This window comes from Hyla sarda, chromosome 2, assembly GCF_029499605.1.
Source record: "Hyla sarda isolate aHylSar1 chromosome 2, aHylSar1.hap1, whole genome shotgun sequence".
In the NCBI taxonomy this organism is placed as follows: domain Eukaryota; kingdom Metazoa; phylum Chordata; class Amphibia; order Anura; family Hylidae; genus Hyla; species Hyla sarda.
Genome location: NC_079190.1, coordinates 62,449,363 through 62,470,899, shown reverse-complemented (window position 1 = coordinate 62,470,899; position 21,537 = coordinate 62,449,363). Strand labels below are relative to the sequence as shown.

At 42.2% G+C, this 21,537-nt stretch overlaps 1 protein-coding gene across 1 annotated transcript in view; it reads right to left on the bottom strand.

Annotated features, from left to right (window-relative positions):
• The window catches only part of NBEA (neurobeachin), a 698,360-nt gene that overhangs the window by 516,926 nt on the left and 159,897 nt on the right, over nt 1–21,537 (bottom strand). Inside the window, exons 4-7 of the mRNA XM_056561916.1 lie at nt 21,418–21,513; nt 18,251–18,372; nt 10,236–10,362; nt 4,383–4,502 (exon numbers count right to left, since the gene is read on the bottom strand). Of these exons, the coding sequence (XP_056417891.1) occupies nt 4,383–4,502; nt 10,236–10,362; nt 18,251–18,372; nt 21,418–21,513 (465 nt within the window). The remainder of the gene's footprint in view (nt 1–4,382; nt 4,503–10,235; nt 10,363–18,250; nt 18,373–21,417; nt 21,514–21,537) is intronic.

Genomic DNA, 21,537 nt, shown 5'->3' with positions numbered 1-21,537 from the left:
TAAAAAATGATCTAAAAGTTTTATAAATGCAAATGTGGTATCGATAAAAAGTACAGATGACGGCGCAAAAAATGAGCCCTATATACCACCCTATATACAAAAAAAATGAAAAAGTTATAGGTTGTCAAAGTAGGGTGATTTTAGATCACTGATTTTATACAAAAAGTTTTAGATTTTTTTTAAGCGGTACAAAAATATAAAAGTATCTAGCCATGGCTATCATTTTTATCCTATTGACCCACAGAATATAGAACACATGTCATTTTTACCGTAAAGTTTATAGTGTGAAAACAAAACCCTCCAAAATGTGCAAAATTGAGGTTTTCATAAAAAATTCCTCCCTAAATTTTTTTGGGGGGGATTCGCCGTACATTTTATGGTAAAATGAGAGGTTTCATTACAAAGTACAATTGGTCACGCAAAAAACAAGCCCTTATATGGGTCTGTAAATGGAAATATAAAGGAGTTATGGATTTTAGAAGGCGAGGAGGAAAAAACAAAAATGCAAAAAAAAAATTGGTCTAGTCCTTAAGGTTAAAATGGGCTTGGTCCTTAAGGGGTTACAGCACAAAATGTAAAAAAATAAAAAATAAAGCTTTGGAGTAATATACACCATTATTCCAACACTATGGACACAAAAACAGTCGCTCTCCTGTGTTATTTTTGCCCTTTAACCTATTTATTCATCTCTCTGCAACCTGTATGTTTTGGCACGGTTCGGTCTTGAAAACCACACCAAGATGGAGAGAAACATCTTCAAAATAAAGCACAAATGGGTTCTGAGTCTATGTCAATGGGAGAAAATCATGCTGCTTACTGGCGAGCCTCGCCATGGAAGTGACGTTGGTTTTTTCACACATGAAAATCACATGGTTTTTGCCTAAAAAATCTGCACTGATTATGTCTGTGTGAACATGCCTTGATACATATCACTATGGGATCTCCTTTTCCCCCAAAGTTTTCCTCTCCACTGTCCCTACCGGTTTATCCTTCCTTCCTACTTATTATTTGTGCTTCGTATAATTTCTATTTGTCCTTTTTAAAGCCTGTATTATGTAGAAAGAAAAATAGTGCTACACATAGATCCATTATCATTCTTCATTAGACATTTATTTTTATTTTTTATGGCTGCAAGTCTTGGTCTGACCTTGGGTTCAAACAATTCAGGTCATCAGACCCATGGTCAGGCCAGGACTTGCAGCAGTAATAGACACAAAACTGCATCTATAATACAGAGTGAACCCAGCCTTATGCTGTAAAGGCAAACAGCAGAAGTGAGGATAATGATAACATGTGGTGATCATGTGGTTGTATGCCATGCCAACATTACATACAAATCTGATTGGATTTCCCAATTACTCCCCCGCCGTAATCTCCTCTCAAGGCTTCCGCACGCGCACATCCCTTGTCAGTACCCTACACAACCATCTCCAAGACTACTCCTAAGATTCGGACATACACTGGCACTCACTACCCCGACCCACCTAGCGCTCGCCTACCATCAAGACCTTCAAAAGCAACCCATCTCTTTAAGAAAGCCTAAGACCTACCATAACCCTACTGAGAGTGGACTGAACTGAGAACAGCTTCTTTCCTAACCTCTCACAGATGACCAGCTGCCTATCTCACTCACTGCCCCCTCCCCTTGTAGATCGTAAGCCCTTACGGGCAGGGCCGTCTCTCCATATATATCAGTCTGTGATTTACTCCATATTGCATTCACCATACCTGCGTTTATGTAATTAATTTTCCCACTAACATATGTTCACCACCCTGGAACCAAGGGCACTAAAAATAAATAATCATTACAATGGAACATCAACAACAGAGCAGTGGGGGGTTTAATAGGAGAGTAACGTTTGCTTTTTATAAATGTCATAGGCTGCAGGAATTGTTATAAAATTAAAAAAAAAATCTTGTAAAACCCCTTAAGTTGAATGAGGCTAAACTGCAGTACTGGGTGCACCTACAATTATAGAGATTGTAAACTATAACTCACCTCTTTCTGACACTTTAAGTACAAGTACATCATGGACTGAATGAGAGAAGAAGGGAGCTGAGCTGCTGCTCGAAAGCGGAGCCTGCGCCATCCTTGGCGGGTGCTGGCTGCTGTTTGCAGCTGACATCCGCCGAAAGTAGACCAAAATCTGTCCAATACCAGTCATTTAAATTACTAGATGCCACAATAGCCATTTATCACATGTAGAGAGTTATTTGCCAGGTTGAATTCTAATTAGCACCACTCCACCACTACCAACCCCGCTCCCTGCAAATGTGGGGTGTGGATTGGCAGTCATAGCAGCTGAAGGTCTTCTGAAGGCTGCTATGCCAGAGCTACTGTTACAGCCACAGACAGGCTGTAATATACCCCTTAATTTTTTGCCTTACTTTGTCGGCACTCTGCCCCACCACACTGGAAGCCTTCCAGTTCTCACACTGGAAGTATATGGTAAGTAAGCATTGCCATCTGTTCACAACTGTGTGGTGCTGTGTGATGGCTGTTGCTGTCATGGCACCATGATGTGGGGTGGCACTGAGCTGTTCCCTTTGTGAAAGATTTAGATCTGTGAACATGTCTGCTTTTCTCCGTTGATGTCTTACGGTATTAGTAGATTGCTGATTTAACTATTCAGTGACTTAACTGCATAAGCAATCAAATTTCCAAGAGGAATAAAAGGTGTACAATACATATTACATATAAAATTGATACTGCATGGTTAACACTGTAACGAAAAAAAAATTCAAATGGCAAAATTTCAGAAGAGGAAAATAATGAATACAAATTAATAAAAAAAAAAGAAGAAAAAAAGGCCCCACGTACACAAATTTTAGATCGTTGAAAACAACAGATACTGGTGCAAAAAAAAAATTTAAAAAATTGTAAAGCTCTGCCAAAATAAAACACTTATAGGGGTCAGAACAAAAAGGAATAGCACAGGAGCAGGCACCAGAAGATCTGACAGTTGCCATGCCAGGGGACGCGGGAAAGGTAATTATGCCAGCAAAGGAAGGGCCTATACTACATCTTTACATTTCCCTGGAAAACTCCATGAAAGGGGTACTCCGGTGGAAAACTTTTATTTATTTTTTAAATCAACTGGTGCCAGAAAGTTAAACAGATTTGTAAATTACTTCTATTAAAATGTTTTAATTTTTCCTGTTCTTCTTAGCTGCTGAATACTACAGAGGAAATTCTTTTTTTTTTGGAACACAGAACTCTCTGCTGACATCTCTGTCCATTTAAGGAACTTTCCAGAGCAGCATATATTTACTATGGGGATTTTCTCCTACTCTTCGTAGTTCTTAAAATGGACAGAGATGTCAGCAGAGAGCACTGTGCTTGTGATTCAGCTCTGTGTTCCAAAAAGAAAATAATTTCCTCTGTAGTATTCAGCAGCTAAGTAGTACTGGAAGGATTAAGATTTTTTATAGAAGTAATTTACAAATCTGTTTAACTTTCTGGCACCAGTTGATTTAAAAAAAAAAAAAAAAAAAAAAAAAAAAAAGGTTTCCACCGGAGTACTCCGCCCCTAGACATCTTATCCCCTATCCAAAGGATAGGGGATAAGATGTCAGATCGCCGCGGTCCCGCTGCTGGGGAGCCCCAGGATCCCCACTGCGGCACTGCGCTATCATTACTGCACAGAGCGAGTTCGCTCTGTGCGTAATGACAGGCGATACAGCGGACGGAGGCACGTGACGTCATGGCTCCGCCCCTCATGACATCACGGCCCGTCCCCTTAATGCAAGTCTATGGCAGGGGGCGTGACGACCGCCACACCCCCTCCCATAGACTTGTATCGAAAGGGGCGGGCCGTGACGTCACGAGGGGTGGAGCCGTGACGTAACGATGCTCCGGCCCCTATACTGCGCGTCATTACGTGCAGAGCGAACTCGCTTAGTGCTGTAATGATAGCTGGGTGCCGCAGCGGGAATCTCGGGGCTCCCCAGCAGCGGCACCACGGCGATCTGACATCTTATCCCCTATCCTTTGGATAGGGGATAAGATGTCTAGGGGTGGAGTACCCCTTTAAGGCCAAAATCACAAAGGTGTATTTAATTTCACAAGCACAATTTGGAATCCGTATTACGGCCACAAGTCCCGCCTGACCGGGCTTCTGATGACCCAAACTGACAGCTGTGAAGGATTTGCTACCTTTTATGTTGTCTTCTTATGACTGTGGTCTCCAAACTGTGGACCTCTAGCTGTTGCAATACTACTACACCCAGCATACCCGGACAGCCAATGGTTGGAGGTTCACAATTTGGAGACCTGGTTTATGAATTTTTACACAGCAGAGCAGAGGTGGTATGGTGAAGCATTACGGTTTACTGAGGAAGTGACTTCCGATGATCTTCGTGTCCTTGTAATAAATACTCACATCATTGGTGTTGACGTGCCACGCCATGTCCCCATAAGATACTAGCTGGCCATTTACATAGCAGCGGATCTCACTGTTCCTCCAACGGTTGTAGATGTGAACAATGCTGATCATGTACCACTGGAATGAAAGAGATTACCCGTGTTAGTACATAATACAGCAGAGTAATAATAGATGTGTCACCTTCATAGGAAAAGTATTACAGCATTTGCATATTTTTCTGGCATTTGCAGTCAAATCAGGATTAACTGGTTACATTATATTCTACTATAGAACATACAGCAATTCAAAGCTCAAAGGCAGGCAGAGGAATTATATACAAACGTCTTTGTCTGTCTTTTATATATTTAATGAAACGTCTCCCACTCTTTAGTCTTCTCCATACAAATGGGATTTATTTGTATTTGTGTATTACATTTATATATGGTTAACTTTACTTTGATATACGCACCCAATTTTAAAGGTGCAAAATCTAGAAAAAAAAGATTCTGCACCCAACAGTGATCTTCAACCTGCGGACCTCCAGATGTTGCAAAACTACAACTCCCAGCATGCCCGGACAGCCGTTGGCTGTCCGGGCATGCTGGGAGTTGTAGCTTTGCAACATCTGGAGGTCCGCAGGTTGAAGACCACTGTTATAGGAGGTAATACTCACGTGTCCCCGCCGCTCCGGACCCGTCACCGCTGCTCTGGATGTCGCTCCATCGCTGTCGCTGCGTCCCCGTGGTGTCCCCGTCGCTCCGGACGTCTTCTTCCCCAGGATCCACGCTCTCCATCGCCGTCATCACGTCGCTACGCACGCCGCTCCTATTGGATGACGGGACGCGTGTGCGACGACGTGATGACGTCGAAGGAGAGCGCTGGCCATGCAGGGGATCCCGGCACGGAGCACACACCAAGGAGGCAGTTAGGGTCCCTCCTGATGTCCTGTAAGCTGTTCGGGACGCCGCGATTTCACCACGGCGGTCCCGAACCGCCCGACTGAGCAGCCGGGTTAGTGTCATTTTCCCTTCAGACGCGGCGGTCAGCTTTGATCGCCGCGTCTGAAGGGTTAATACAGGGCATCACCGCGATCGGTGATGTCCTGTATTAGCCGCGGGTCCCGGCCGTTGATGGCTGCAGGGACCGCCGCGATAGGTGTGTGTATTCGCCGTATAAGACGCACCAACTCCCCCCCCCCCAGTTTTGGGGAAGAAAAAGTGCGTCTAAAATACGGTACTCTCTCTTGTTAACCTCTATCATATTAAAGGGGTTGTCTGACACCACAAACTTTGGGGCATAAAGGCTGATATAACAATAAAAAAAAGAAAACAAACCATCCACTTTGATGCCCCCCCCCCCCGTTGCTGGCTGAGCTGTGTTTCCAATTTTTATTTTGACAAGTCCGCTCAGCCAATTGCAGTGAGCTGTTTCAGTCAGTAATGAGTGGACACCTCCTGTGTGCAGTGTTCTGAATGGAGATCGCGGGGGTCCTAGCGACGGGACCCCTGCGATCAGACATCATATCCCCTGTCCTTTGGATAGGGGATAAGAGGTCTGTGGGCGGATTAGCCCTTTAAAGGGATTATCCAGGAAAAAAACTTTTATTTTATATATCAACTGGCTCCAGAAAGTTAAACAGATTTGTAAATTACTTCTATTAAAAAAATCTTAATCCTTTCCGTACTTATGAGCTTCTGAAGTTGAGTTGTTCTTTTCTGTCTAGGTGCTCTCTGATGACACGTGTCTCGGGAACCGCCCGGTTTAGAAGAGGTTTGCTATGGGGATTTGCTTCTAAACTGGGCGGTTCCCGAGACACGTGTCATCAGAGAGCACTTAGACAGAAAAGAACAACTCAACTTCAGAAGCTCATAAGTACTGAAAGGATTAATATTTTTTAATAAAAGTAATCTACATATCTGTTTAACTTTCTGGAACCAGTTGATATCTATATATATATATATATATATATATATATAAATTGTTTTTTTTCCTGGATAACCCCCCCTTTAAGTTCTAAATAATTCTTTGCATATAGTTGACACGAGTTCAGAGAACCTCTCTCTGTAGGAACAATTATTGCATTGTCAATCAGCTGTTCATTTCCCAAGGGGAGCAACCGCTGACGTTCATTCATTATAACCAATGTGAATAGGAAATCTAAAACTCAATTGAGATAACTTAAGGATTTTAGATCCTCTGGTTCATAATTTAGTTTGTGTCATGACTCTAAAACCATTCTAAGGCATATATCACAATCGCAGGATGTTATCCAGAGACATGTTATTAAATATTTCCACTGGAATTAGCCTAGACTAATGAGTTCATGAAGAAATGAAAAGAAAGCGAATGATGTATTGTATTGTGACCGCCCTTAAAGGGGTATTCCAGGCAAAACTTTTTTTAAATATATATATATATATATATATATATATATATATATATATATATATATATCAACTGGCTCCGGAAAGTTAAACAGATTTGTAAATTACTTCTATTAAAAAATCTTAATCCTTCCAATAGTTATTAGCATCTGAAGTTGAGTTGTTGTTTTCTGTCTAACTGCTCTCTGATGACTCACATCCCGGGAGCTGTGCAGTTCCTATGGGGATATTCTCCCATCATGCACAGCTCCCGGGACGTGACATCATCATTGAGCAGATAGACAGAAAATTTCAGAAGCTAATAACTATTGGAAGGATTAAGATTTTTTAATAGAAGTAATACTTTTTTTAATTGAAGTAATTAATAGAACTATAGAACAATTTTTAATAGAAGTAATTACAAATCTGTTTAACATTCCGGAGCCAGTTGATATATATGTATAAAAAAAAAAGTTTTTGCCTGGAATACCCCTTTAAAAGAATGACAACAAGAAATGGAGGGTAAGAAAGGAACAGACAAATAGTCAAAAGATAAAAGAGCAAAAGGCAGCAAGAAAAAGCAAGCGCAATAGATGGAATAAACAAGAAATGGAAAGCCCGAGAGAAAGAGTAGGAGAGATGGACAAGGAGCAAAGAAGAGGCTGCAAGAAAGCAATAAGGAAATATAAAAGCAAAAACAGAGACAAAGAATATGAAAATCAGCAAGTAAAAGAGAAATAGGTTGACAAACAAAGGGCAACAAAGACACTGGGAGAGAGATGGAGAAAATCAACACTTTGGTTCACATGAAAAAGTCGGAGCGTCTTATACGGAGAATACACCCCTATGGCGGCGGTCCCTGAGGCCATCAACGGCCGGGACCCGCGGCTAATACAGGACATCTCCGATCGCGGTGATGCCCTGTATTAACCCTTCAGACGCGGCGATCAAAGCTGACCGCCGTGTCTGAATGGAAAGTGACACTAACCCGGCTGTTCAGTCGGGCTGTTCGGGACCGCCGCGATTTCACCGCGGTGGTCCCGAACAGCCCGACTGAATAGCCGGGTTAGTGCTTACAGGACACCGGGGGGGACCTTACCTGCCTCCTCGGTGTCTTCTCCGTTCAGGGATCCCCTGTATGGCCGGCGCTCTCCTTCCTCGTCATCACGTCGTCGCGTACGTGCATCAGCATGCGTAAGGACGTGATGGCGGCGACGGAGAGCGAGGATACCCGGCCAGCAGCAGAGACGTTCCGGAGCGACAGGGACACGGCGACAGCGATGGAGCGATATCCAGGGCAGCGGTGACGGGTCCGGAGCGGCGGGGACAGTATTACCTCCTATGCAGTGGTCTTCAATCTGCGGACCTCCAGATGTTGCAAAACTACAGCATGCTGGGAGTTGTAGTTTTGCAACATCTGGAGGTCCGCAGGTTGAAGACCACTATTGGGTTCAAAATCTTTATTTTTTTCGATTTTGCCCCTAAAAATTGGGTGCGTCTTATACGCCGGTGCGACCTATAGGGCGAAAAATACGGTACAAAAATAAAATAAAATAAAAACTTGCAGTTGTGCTATATTTGTTCACAAATTGAAAGATTTGAAAATTGGCAAAAAACTTAGGGGTGGCGTCAAGGGAATGGACATGGGGGGGGGTATTTATCAAAGTATTTATGTGGTTTTTTTTTAACGTAACTTTGGCACAATACTTTGGCGCATCTTCTCCACTGTCATTTTTACAACTTTCTCAAAATCACACGGTCCTGTGTGTGATTTTAACTTTAGTCACTAATTCATCATGTGCGCCAATCGATCTTTGGCGCAATTTTGCGCCTTTAGATTTTTTTGGGCGCAAATCCCCGCCAAGAAATTTTGCACACGGAAAACCCACTTAGCAATGTCAGAAAATGTAAAGGCGTCAAAATACATGAAAATTTTTTTTTGTGAAAACAGCGACGCCTCCAGAGCTGCTCAATTCTATCCTGCGACATAGTTGTCTCTGAGGAACCTTCAATGTTGAGCCAGCATTGGACATGGCCACACAGGTTCAGGAAAGGTAAGCATTAAAGCAGTGGTCTCCAACCTGCGGACCTCCAGATGTTGCAAAACTACAACTCCCAGCATGCCCGGACAGCCAACGGCTGTCCGGGCATGCTGGGAATTGTAGTTTTGCAACACCTGGAGGTCCGCAGGTTGAAGACCACTGCACTAAAGTAACCAAAAAAAAAATACTCAAGTTGAAAATAAAATCCATTTCCCATGGCGGCTATAAACCCCACAAAAGAAAATACCTCATGTCGCTTGCTGATATACTGCAGGAGGGACTCCGAAATGGCTGCTCTACAGGGTAAAATACGCGTCCTCTGTGGGGGTAAGTTCTGTGTAAAAGGCGCTGTGAACAGCTGATTTCAACATTTGCGCCAAAATTACTAACAACTTGCACCAAATGATAAATTTGGCGCATGTCCACGAAAACCAAAGTGAAAAAAAAAGGGTAAAAAGAAACTGTCAACAGGCAACATAAATACCCCCCACGGTCTCCAAGATTTAGTTTAAGTGAGAAAAAAGCTGAACATTTAGCAAATTTTGGCCCAAGTCTACATTCTAGATCTGGTGTAAATTAGATTTTCTGAATTTTTTATGCCAAAAGGTGCACAATAAATTTGGGGTGTAAATCAGTCCATCTCTTTTCTTACAATGACAGAAGATACTAGGGATCGACCGATATAGTTTTTTTAGGGCCGATACCAATAATCGGTGGAGGTTAGGGCTGATAGCCGATAACTTATACCGACATTCCGGTATAAGTTATTGGCTATTTATCCCCCCGCGACACCGCTGCAGATCATTGATTTAAAGCGGGTGCTTTAAATCAATGATCTGCAGCGGCTTTTGCGGTGCCATAGACCGCCGCCACCACCCGCTTCTCTCCCCCTGCCTGTCCGGGGGTCCTCCTGAGTCCTATCACCGCGACCGCCCCCCCCCACCGCCGCACCCCCCACCGCACCGCCCCCCATTGCCTCCCCCATCCCCGGTTTTATAATGACCTGTTCCCAAGGTCCACTCTACATCTGGCTCCGGTGGTGTCCTCCTGAGCTGTCTCTGTGCGCGGTGACGTCACGTTGCGTCACGTCACTCGTCATTGCACACAGCGTAACACAGGACGCAGCAGGAGCCAGAAGTAGCGTGGACCCCGGGGGGTGCGACGCGGTGGAGCGGGTCGTGTGGGGGCGGTCGCGGTGCGGGGCATTATCGGCAAGGTAATTGCTGATACCAATAATGCCCAAAATCGTGATTATCGGACGATAATATCGGCCAAACCGATAGTCAGTCGATCCCCAGAAGATACACCAGTCTTCGTCTATACTGTCATTTTCCTGCCCTTGTTGCCAGAATGTAAATACCCTGCTAATAAATAAATAAAATGGAAGGTTATCATAAGTGAATTAACTATCTGGGAAAGAAAACGGTGATTCTTGACCCTGCAGTAGGTGTATTCTCCTCATTTACCTTGCGTGGTTGGAAGTCATACTTCACACAGTGCTGGAAACCTTTTCCTTTTGACTTCAAGGATGTGACTATCAAACAATTCCCCACAAAATGCGCAGAATAACCAACACCTTTACTTGTGCGAAAGCTACAAAAAAGAGAAAATCAAACACAGTTCTTATTTTGACATATAATAATGCAAACAAGTAATAAAAATGTTGATGACTGATGTCTAAGTACATCGCAAGCACAGGAGCTATATAAAGAGGTAAAACGTCATCAAAGTTACACTGTCTATAAACTACAAAATATTGCTAAAGGCAACAATAACAGAATTTATCGTACAACAACTTCAGATTTAAAAGCCCCAATGACACATATCGTATTGGAAATCGCTTTTGATGTTCTGTGTGGAATTTGCACTAAAAACTTTAGCAAAAAAAAAAATAATCCAAGAATGAATGAAAACAAAAGCTGTGCAAAAACTGATGCATCGCGACAATTCTTTTGAAGATGAATTACAAAGTACAGTGATCCCTCAACTTACAATGGCCTCAACATACAATAGTTTCAACATACAATGGTCTTTTCTGGACCATTGTAACTTGAAACCAGACTCAACTTACAATGCTAAGGAATCTGTGAAACGTGTCAAGGGCTGGAAGAACCGACCTGTATTACTGATGTGTATGCACTGACTGGAGTCTGGTAGCACCCCCTGCAGTACAGGGAGGTATTACAAGTTCTGTACTCTTTACCTGTACCAGGGTTAGCTGCTCCTTTGGACACCAGGTGAGGGCGGCTCCATTTTACTTTTTTTTAGGACACTGTGTACTGTACAGGACCCTGAAGAAGCTCCTGTCCTCTACATAGACCAGTGTTTCCCAAAGAGGGTGCCTCCAGCTGTTGCAAAACTACAACTCCCAGCATGCCCGGACAGCCGAAGGCTGTCCGGGCATGCTGGGAGTTGTAGTTTTGCAACAGCTGGAGGCACCCTCTTTGGGAAACACTGACATAGACTGTGATTTACAGCTCCCAGCAGTTCTTTATTACTTTTATATGTAAGGATTTGCTTTATCTATATTAGTTATCTATTTATTTATCTTTAATCCTCACTTTTTCCTATTTTTGGATGACATTTTGGTGGCTTCAGAACCAATTACCAGGTTTCCATAGAGTTCTGGTCTCAACATACAATGGATTCAACCTACAATGGTCGTCCTGGAACCGATTAATATTGTAACTTGAGGGACCACTGTATAACATGTTAACATAAAATAAATTAGACTTTTGAATAGACTCCCAACCGTGACAGCATTACCATACGGCAGCAGTACAATAGTCTAGGGCTCCTAGTCCGCTTTCAGGCTGCCATGAACCGGAGCATGTATTCTCAGGACAGATTTGTAGGACAAGCTCAGGGATATGTATGTAAATGACTGCGGTTTCATTTTCATCAAAATGTTCATGTCCTGTAGCTAAGAAATTAGCTCTACCATGAATTACTACAACGTCTATCCATTACTAGGTAGGAAACAGCTTTCCAAAGGAAATTTGGCAGAACCCGTCTGGCTCGTCTTTACAAGTCTCATCTCCTATTGGCGCATACATTTACTACCAATAGGCTCAGTGTTGGACTTCATATACATTTTCTGAATCCAGCAGTACCTGTAGCCTTTTGGGTTGCACTTGCGTACTATACAGGACTATCGTAGTTTGTGTGTGCACTGTAGTGTATTGTAGGTCTATTATGACCATAATTCATGTTAGGTGTCTCTATACCATTTATTTAAATTGGCTCATTTATTTATTATATATAAGGGCATGTGTGGTTAGGATGTAACTTTAACTTGAGCAGTTGTCTAAGTGCAGTACCGTACTTTACTCCGATTATTCTGCATTTCTGTTTCCCTGACCAGCCTAACCAGTAGTATGGAGCCCTCCGGGTCTCGCCATGAGGCTGAGAGGGTCTAGAGCCGAGGTACTTTTGTGCCTCGGGGAGTGGTGACCCCGAGGTGCCGAAACTCACTGGGAGTATTGGCTCACTGAGTTGAAGCACGGGCACCATAATCTCTTCACCTTGTGGCACTCACCTCTTGATTCCCGGCCTTCTGGATAGGATCAGAGAAATTTTTATAGATCCGGCCGGATGTCCGGGCAGTATATCTGCACACATTCACTTATTTATTTATTTTTGTCTCACTGTGTCACTTTTTGCGTGTTGTGTGTTCACAGGATTTGTCAGGATGCGGTAGCCCTTCTGGGTGTCCCTTTTGGCGGTCTAGGGGAGGTGTGTGTGGCCATTAGGATCCGCACCTCCCTGCAAACACCCCGGGTACTCCTGCTTTGGCAGGGTACCAACCGTTATCGGCTCTGCGGGCATAAACCTTGGCTAACGCCAAGGGGGATGCCAGGAGCATTTGTGGCCCCTTAGTAGCTTCGGCGAAAAGGGACATCGAACCTGGAACCTCGCAGGTACCTTTTGGTCCGGAGGCGAAGGGTAAGGTTTGTTGGGGGGCCTCTCTACTATCGGAGAAGGGCTTGCGATAGACCGCATCCTTTGTGCACGTTTTTTTAGTGTAACACGTTTTCTTGCACTTTGGGTGAATGGAGAGCACATTCCTCGGCTTTAGATAAAAAAAAAAAAATTGGCAAACAAAGGTCAAGGAAGAGACTGGGGGAGAGAGAATCATCACTATGGTTCACATTTACTAAAAAGTATAGGGCAGTTTTTATTGTAAACTGTGCAAAAAAATGTAAATTAAAATAATAATTATTCTATATTTGCCAGATTTGTCAAAAAAGTAAGAGTGGTGTCCAGGGAATGAAAATGGCCTCCAAGATAAACATAGAAAAACTGACGTTCCCATGTTTGAATGTACTTTGGGTTAGAAGGGAATATTGGTTGCTTTCGGCTCACTGACTTGTGACATATGTTCTGTGTTATGGTGGACAACGATGTTGTTCCCCGTTCTAGTTGGTTGTTCTAATTTATAGTCCAGTGCCAACAGTTTTATACCCATTATTGGTTGTTGTTTTCTTTTTCATTTGCACATTTCTTTTCTGTCTGGTGGTTTTATATTATGTACAATTATAAGTTATATTTTACAGCACCTTAGTATATTCCTTAATTTAGTTCTAATTTGTGAAGTATTTCATTTTCATGCCCAAGTATTTAGTACACGTATCTCTGTAATTTAAGCTAATGGCTAGGTAGGGCTAGTCACTAATATTGGGCATATGTTTTTATTTATTTTAATAGTTGCCTCCAGTGCCAAGATAAGAATTTTTGTTATTATGCAAATAAGTTTCAAAAGCCCATGGGATGTCCCCCAGCACAATAAGAGGCCATGTAATTTCAGTCCGTGTTTCTCCTTTATCACCACATCAGAGCCCACTTGCATCTGAGGATATGGGTTGAATTTACCAGGACTCTTGCCATGCTGGGACACTCCCTGAGCACTTGGAGCCTCATTTGCATATAAAAAGGCTTATACGTTTGACCTGGAAAGAACTATGGAGATTAAAAAAAAAAAGAAGGATGCCCTGAATCCTGGTGAGAAGCCCTATCTATCCATGGGCTTTTTAGACCCCTGTTTCGCTGCCGACAAATCCACTTTAAAGCAATTCTTAGTGCCACCTAAACAAGAAAGATAGAATCTGCTGCTTGTTTTGGGGGGAATGATTTACTTTAAATGGTCTTTAGTTTCCTCCTTAAAGGAAAATGGTCAGTAAACTCCCCCGCACTAACCAGAGGCTGATCAATATGCTGCCTTCCATGCCCGGCTCCGCCCCGCCATTCGTCCGAAGGGCTGGCCCAAGACATTGTGTTACCTGGGTCCAAGAGAGAAATGCTGTCTATTTACACAGCGGTCTTCTGCTCCTGTGCTCCAGCTGCCACAGAGGGGTACTTGCTGTACCCCCTGATGGCGGCCGTGTGATGGGGGGCTGGTGCGTCCCCTAAAAAGTGCCGCCTGGGAAGATAAGGCCGGCCCTGTTTGCCCGTTATCTTAATTCTTCTGGATATGCAAATTAGCTGCTAACTAACACAGGAGGGGTTACAAGGCTCATTCTGGCACTCTGACATCAGTGCCGTTTGTCCGCAGCGCTGCCCGGCTACAAGCCGCACTACCAGCCAGTACCTCTGGCCTTTTCCTTTAATCTGGAGTATAAATTGTAACGGCAGGGACCAATAAGACTTATAAAAATCTCTGTTTAGAGCTGTAGAATCTGCTTGTACTAAATAACTGACTACAAATACTGTAGGCTTTACGGAGTAGTGTTTAGGCACACAACCCCCTGTCTCCTTGACTGAGGTTTTCTTTAAGATTTGACAAAAAACCCATAAGTGTAAAAATAGAAATAGTGTCACATGTTAATTTCCTTCATACCAGAGATTTTAGCTCAATCATGTTAATGCCTGGGATACATTCGCGAGTCATATTACTAGCTGCAGGCAGTAGAATGATGCATTAGGTGCGCTATATGCTGAGAAATGTTATGGAAAATGTAATAGGAAAAAAAAAATAAGACCTAATGTGCAATAAATGTAAATCTGAAAAATGCCATTCTGTCCTGCTTGTAAAGGTCACAAAGAAAAATAGACTAAAACACCCTGAATAGTTGTGAGAGATTGATATTCAGTAAGGAACGCAATCCGTGTAAAAGGATAATGACTGCTTTCAAAGGACTCAGCAACAGAATGTGTTTTATAGGCAATGCAGCATATATGTCCCAGAAAGATAAAAATGGAAAAATAAAATACAAACAAACACTTACAACTTCTAAAGGGATATAATGCATTTTAAGACCCTGGAACCTGCAGAAAATAAAAACATATTCTTCACCTGCCCCCTCGCCTAGTGTTATGACCAGGATGCTGTAACACCCTGTCCATAGGGAAGTAATGATCCATGGGAGCAAACTGGTCAACACAGGGACATAACATTACATCAGCACAGACAAAAAATGATAGCTCAGGACTAGAAGACAAAGAAAGCACAATAACTTTTATTTAATAGAGGTTTTATTTTTTAGATCCTGTATATCATCTATACAGCAATTTCTAGTATTTCCTTTCATCCAGTAATATACATTCATTCTGATCATCTGGAAACTGATCATTTTACATTTCAACAGAAGCTGAAAATTGATCAGGGATGATCAGTAGTGTGAAAGGGAAAATCCAAAGCTTCAAGCACGAGTGATCGCTCTAGTGTAAAGAGATTAAGGCCACACTGGGCGATACAGTTGCAAAATCCGCAAATCCCAGCAAAATCCGTGCGTGAGTCCTTTTCTAATGAATGGGGCTTGCGCATGGAACTTGCTGGGCAATGCAGTCTACAGCTGTACAATATGGGGGGGGGGACTACAAATGCCCTATGCAATGTCTAGAATCCTTTAATGATGTTATAGTTTGATGGCCCTGCAGCTTGGCACCAGTGCTACAGGGTAGGTGTCATGGCGGATAAGAAGTACAACCTGCCCTTCTGGGCATTTTACAGTGGGGATCAAAAGTTTGGGCACCCCAGGTAAAAATTTGTATAAATGTGCATAAAGAAGCCAAGGAAAGATGGAAAAATCTCCAAAAGGCAACAAATTACAGATTAGACATTCTTATAATATGTCAACAAAAGTTAGATTTTATTTCCATCATTTACACTTTCAAAATAACAGAAAACAAAAAAAATGGCGTCTGCAAAAGTTTGGGAACCCTGCAGAGTTAATATCTTGCACTGCCCTCTTTGGCAAATATCACAGCTTGTAAATGCTTATTGTAGCCAGCCAAGAGTCTTTCAATTCTTGTTTGAGGTATCTTTGCACATTCTTCCTTACAAAAGTCTTCCAGTTCTTTGAGATTTCTGGGCTGTCTGTCACGCACTGCTCTTTTAAGGTCTATCCATAGATTTTAAATTATGTTGAGGTCAGGAGATTGTGAAGGCCATGGCAAAACCTTCAGTTTACACCTCTTGATGTAATCCCCCGTTAATTTCAACTTGTTTCCAAAATGCATCAGGTTTGTCTATATGTTCATTTGCAAAGTTCAAACGCTGATTTTTGTGGTGAGGATGTAGAAGCGGTTTTCTTCTGATGACTCTTCCATGAAGACCATATTTGTACAAGTATCTCATTATAGTGGAATAGTGTACCACAACTCCAGTGTCTGCCAGATCTTTCTGTAAGGATTGTGCAGTCAAACTTGGGTTTTGAATTGTTTTTCTCACAATCCTGCGAGCTGTTCTGTCTGAAATTTTTCTTGGTCTTCCAGCTCTTGCTTGAACTTCCACTGTTCCTGATGACTGCCATTTCTTAATTACATTCAGAACAGAGCATATAGCCATCTGAAAACGTTTTGCTATCTTCTTATAGCCTTCTCCAGCTTTGTGAGCGTCAACTATTTTCAGTTTCAGATTTCTAGACAACTGCTTAGAAGAACCCATGGTGCTGATTGTTGGGGCAAGGTCAGATGAGTCTGCGCATATAAAACCTTGGAGATTGACATCACCTGGTCTTCCCAGATGATGATTGAGAACAATCCATGACACTGGCAGGTCTCAGCTTTGCAAAGGGGGCAGTGCATGCTATAAATTCTGCAGGGTGCCCAAACTTTTCCAGATGCCATTTTTTTGTTTTCTGTTATTTTGAAAGTGTAAATGATGGAAATAAAATCTTACTTTTGTTGACATATTATAAGAATGTCTAATCTGTAATTTGATGCCTTTTGGAGATTTTTCCATCTTTCCTTGGCTTCTTTATGCACATTAATACAAATTTTTACCTGGGGTGCCCAAACTTTTGATCCCCACTGTAGTCCTCTGCTGGAGGATCCTGCATTCCTGGCCTGGTAACAATGGGAGCTTACAGAGGGGTACCAGGACCATCTTTCTGTTATAAGTGGCCATTCGGATGGTGGTTGCTGGGGCGTAACTATAGGGTAGTGGTCTTCAAACAGTGGACCTCCAGCTGTTCCAAAACTACAACTCCCTGCATGGCAAGACAGCCGTAGGTTTGGAGACCTAGGCTATAGGAGGTGAAGATAGCAGCACCTGTGCCTTAGGATGCCCAATGCCCCTTTGTAATATAAGAAGACACCAGTATTATAAATGGCACATAATATGTGTGTTGGATTAACCAGTGAAACTGTTAATAGAAAAACAAAAACGGGGTAAATAAAGATGGATTTGCGACTTTCTTTTTTATGCCTACGAGCAACATTTGGAACCACTGCAAAGTGTAAACTGAAAGTTGCTTATGTAAGGTTTTTTTGTGCTTAAGCGCACATGTTACATTTTGTACACCCGGCGTAAGGCTGGGTTCACACTACGTTTTTGCCATACAGTTTTCAATCAGTTTTTCTAAATAAAACCGTATGGCAAAAAAAAGGATGGAACAGTATGGAAAAAAGTAAACCGTATGCGTTTTTTAAAAGTATACTGTTTTTAAAAGTGCATACAGTTCCGTCAGTTTTTATAGAAAAAAAACCCATACGTTTTTGAAAATTTTGCAGTACGGTTTTTAAACCGGAGACAAAATCGTGGTCAACCACGGTTTGGACTCCGGTTTAAAAACCGTACTGCAACCGCATACGTTTTTTTTTTTTTTTACATGGACGTCAATGGGAAACGCACATGTATACGGTTCCATACGGGAAAAACGTATACATTTTTTCTTTGCACATGCGCATTTGAATCCTAAAGTCCCCACCCAAGACCCCTCCCATTAAAAATGGACAAAATTTTCAAAAACGTGTGGGGTTTTTTTTTCTATAAAAACTGACTGGAACTGTATGCACTTTTAAAAACAGTATACTGTTTAAAAACGCATACGGTTTACTTTTTTCCATACTGTTCCATCCGTTTTTTTTGCCGTACGGTTTTCTTTAGAAAAACGGATTGAAAACAGTATGGCAAAAACGTGATGTGAACCCAGTCTAAGAAAGAAAAAAAAAAAGTTACGTTTTAAATGCAATGATTAATCTCCCCCTATATTTATAAAAATCACTAAATACTACAGATAAGACCAATACATTCACTCACCAATAGAGGTAAGGTTTATCCTTGTCAACATTTATATTATTTAAAGGATCCATACGAAACCATGTGTTCAGTGTAAAACCATTCTGATAAGGCCACTTGGCAATAGGAGGCAGCGCAATAGCCTAGAACACACAGATTGGAATAACACATATTAGACTGCACAGAACATTCACAAAGTGCGGCAGATTTACTAATGTGTTTGCATTTTGGCAGATGACATTTTAGACATATTTAGACAAGGCAGCAAGAAGGCAGCATACGAAAATGTCTGAACTATTTAAATATAACATTGATGAAACTGCATGTTGAATAGCGTAAACGAAAAAAATAAATGGAAACCACCAGAATAGCATTTTTTTTTATCACATCCCAGAAATAAATGGAATGAAAAGTGATCAAAAAGTCTGATAAATAACAAAATGTTACCCACAAAAACTACAGATCTAGTTATAGGGGACAGAACGTAATAAACATGATGGGAACCACACAAATTGGACACTGTTGTTATCATAGGGGGAGATTTATCAAAACCTGTCTAGAGGAAAAGTTGCCCTGTTGCCCATAGCAACCAATCAGATCGCTTCTTTCATTTTGCAGAGGTCTCGTTAAAAATGAAAGAAGCGATCTGATTGGTTGCTATGGGCAACTCAGCAACTTTTCGATAAATCTCCCCCTCTAAAGAGTCTAGATAACATGTCAGTTTGACGACACAGTGAACAGTGTAATAAAAAGGACCAGTTAGCAGTTATTATTTATGACCAAAACTGTTGACAACACTATACAGTGATCCCTCAACTTACAATGGCCTCAACATACAATAGTTTCGACATACAATGGTCTTTTCTGGACCATTTTAAGTTGAAACCAGACTCAACATACAATGTTATGGACAGTCCCGATCTGTGAAACATGTCAATGAACTGACCAATCAGAATGGGCATTCACTGGTAAAACACCTGTATTACTGAAGCGTATGCACTGCCTGGTGTCTGGTAGTGCCCCCTACAGTACAGGGAGGTATTACATGTTCTGTACTACTCTTTGGGCCAGGGTTAGCTGCTTCTTTGGACACCAAGTAAAGGAGGCTCCATGTTACTTTATTTAGGACATAGGACCCCGAAGAAGCTCCTGTCCTCTGCATAGACCAGTGCTTCCCAAGCAGGGTGCCCCCAGCTGTTGCAAAACTACAACTCCCAGCATGCCCGGACAGCCTTTGGCTGTCCGGGCATGCTGAGAGTTGTAGTTTTGCAACAGCTTGAGGCTCCCTGCTTGGGAAACACTGACATAGACAGTGATTTACAGCTCCCAGCAGATCTTTATTACTTTTATATGTAAGGATTTGCTTTATCTATATTAGTTATCTACTTATTTTTCTTTAATTCTCACTTTTTCCTATTTTTGGATGACATTTTGGTGCCTTTAGGACCAATTACCAGGTTTCCATAGAGTTATGGTCTCAACATACAATGGTTTCAACATACAATGGCTGTCCCGGAACCAATTAATATTGTAACTTGAGGGACCACTGTACAAAGGTCAAGGAGGGGAGGGGAGCCATACCTGTGGTCATACCTGTGGTTTTGGCCACGAGGCTTAGCTGGGAGCCTAAACAATGCTTCTTTCGGTCATGTATTCTGTATGGCAGAAACCACAGATATGGCTCCAGTCTCCTTCACAAACCTCTGTATAGGGCAGATTTAATAGCTGAAAATTGCTGACAGGTCCTCTTTAAAGCCAATCTCCACTTTGGAAGAGCTCATAATGCAATGTCCCCATATAGAAAAACTATCCTCAGAATAGTTCATCAATATTAAATCGGTATAGACGCATGGTCGGCAATCAGCAGTTTATCAGAGCCGCAGCGCCTGCATATACATAGTGAACAGAGCCTGAAGCTGCCAGCTCCCTACATTCTGGGTAACCGCAGTTCAGCATCCATTCACTCCAGTGCCATCTGAGCTGCAGTAACCCATCATGGCCACTACACTATGTATGGAGCTGTCTGCTTCTGACTCCGTTCACCGTCTATATGCAAGCGCTGTGAGTCTAGGAACCAGATGATTAAGGGGGTGCTGGATCTTAGCACAACTCCAATTTGATATTAATGACCTATTCTGAGGATGAATAAAGTCCTGGAAAATACGTCTTAAGGGTACGTTCCCACACGGCGTATTTTGCTGCGTATTTGCTGCGTATTTGCTGCGTATTTGGTGCTGTGTATTTTCCTACCCATTGACTTCAACAGAGAAAATAAAATACGCAGCAGCAAATACGCAGCAAATACGCCATGTGGGAATGTACCCTAAAGGGTACCTCTCATCAAATAAACTTTTGATATATTTTAGATTAATGAATGCTGAATAACTTTCCAATAGCATGTTAATGAAAAATATGCTTCTTTCTATTGTATTTTTCCCGATCAGTCCTGTCAGCAAGCATTTCTGACTCATGCTGGAGTCCTAAACACTCAGAGCTGCCAGCCTGCTTTGTTCACTGCCAAACAGGCTGTGAACAAAGCAGGCTGGCAGCTCTGAGTGTTCTCCTTTGTGAACAAAGCAGACTGGCAGCTCGTAGTGTTTAGGACTCCAGCATGAGTCTGAAATGTTTGCTACCAGGACTGGTAGGGAGACCCCTAGTGGTCATTTCTTCAAAGTGGAAAATTAAATAGAAAGAAGCATATTTTTTAATAACATGCAATTGAAAAGTTATTCTGCATACATTAATCTATAATATATCAAAAGTTTTTTTCATGAGAGGTACCCTTTAAGTTAGCATATTTTTTTGACTGGGAATACTCTTTACATCAAGTTTCACAGAAAGGGCTTAGTTTAAATCAAGGCCACTCAAACTGTGAGGTGGGCCTTACCAGTGAAGTGCCCCCTAGTTGTTGGTAAGGCACATTATGGTCTGTATGGTAAGGCCCAGGCATCACTTTGGTCCGTGGTGTACAGCCAAAGTAGAAAAGCCCTGATTTAGACAATTCATTTGTGAGGCAGATGGGAAAAATGGGAGAAGGAGCGGGGGTGGTGGGGGCGGGAAGTTATATAAAAGATATATAACTCGAATTATAATCACTGTCTTTTTAAAGTTGTCAGAGAGACCTACCTAATACCACACCACAAATACTTTACCCTTCAAAGAAGTTTTCCAATCAATAAAACACTTACTGCCGCACTCCGTCCTGGGAAATTGAAGAACGTGTCGGGTCCGTGTCTCTGTGGCATTTGATTGAGCACTGATAACAACTTCACCGCATGCCTTGGCTGTCAAAACAGAGAAAGCAGGGA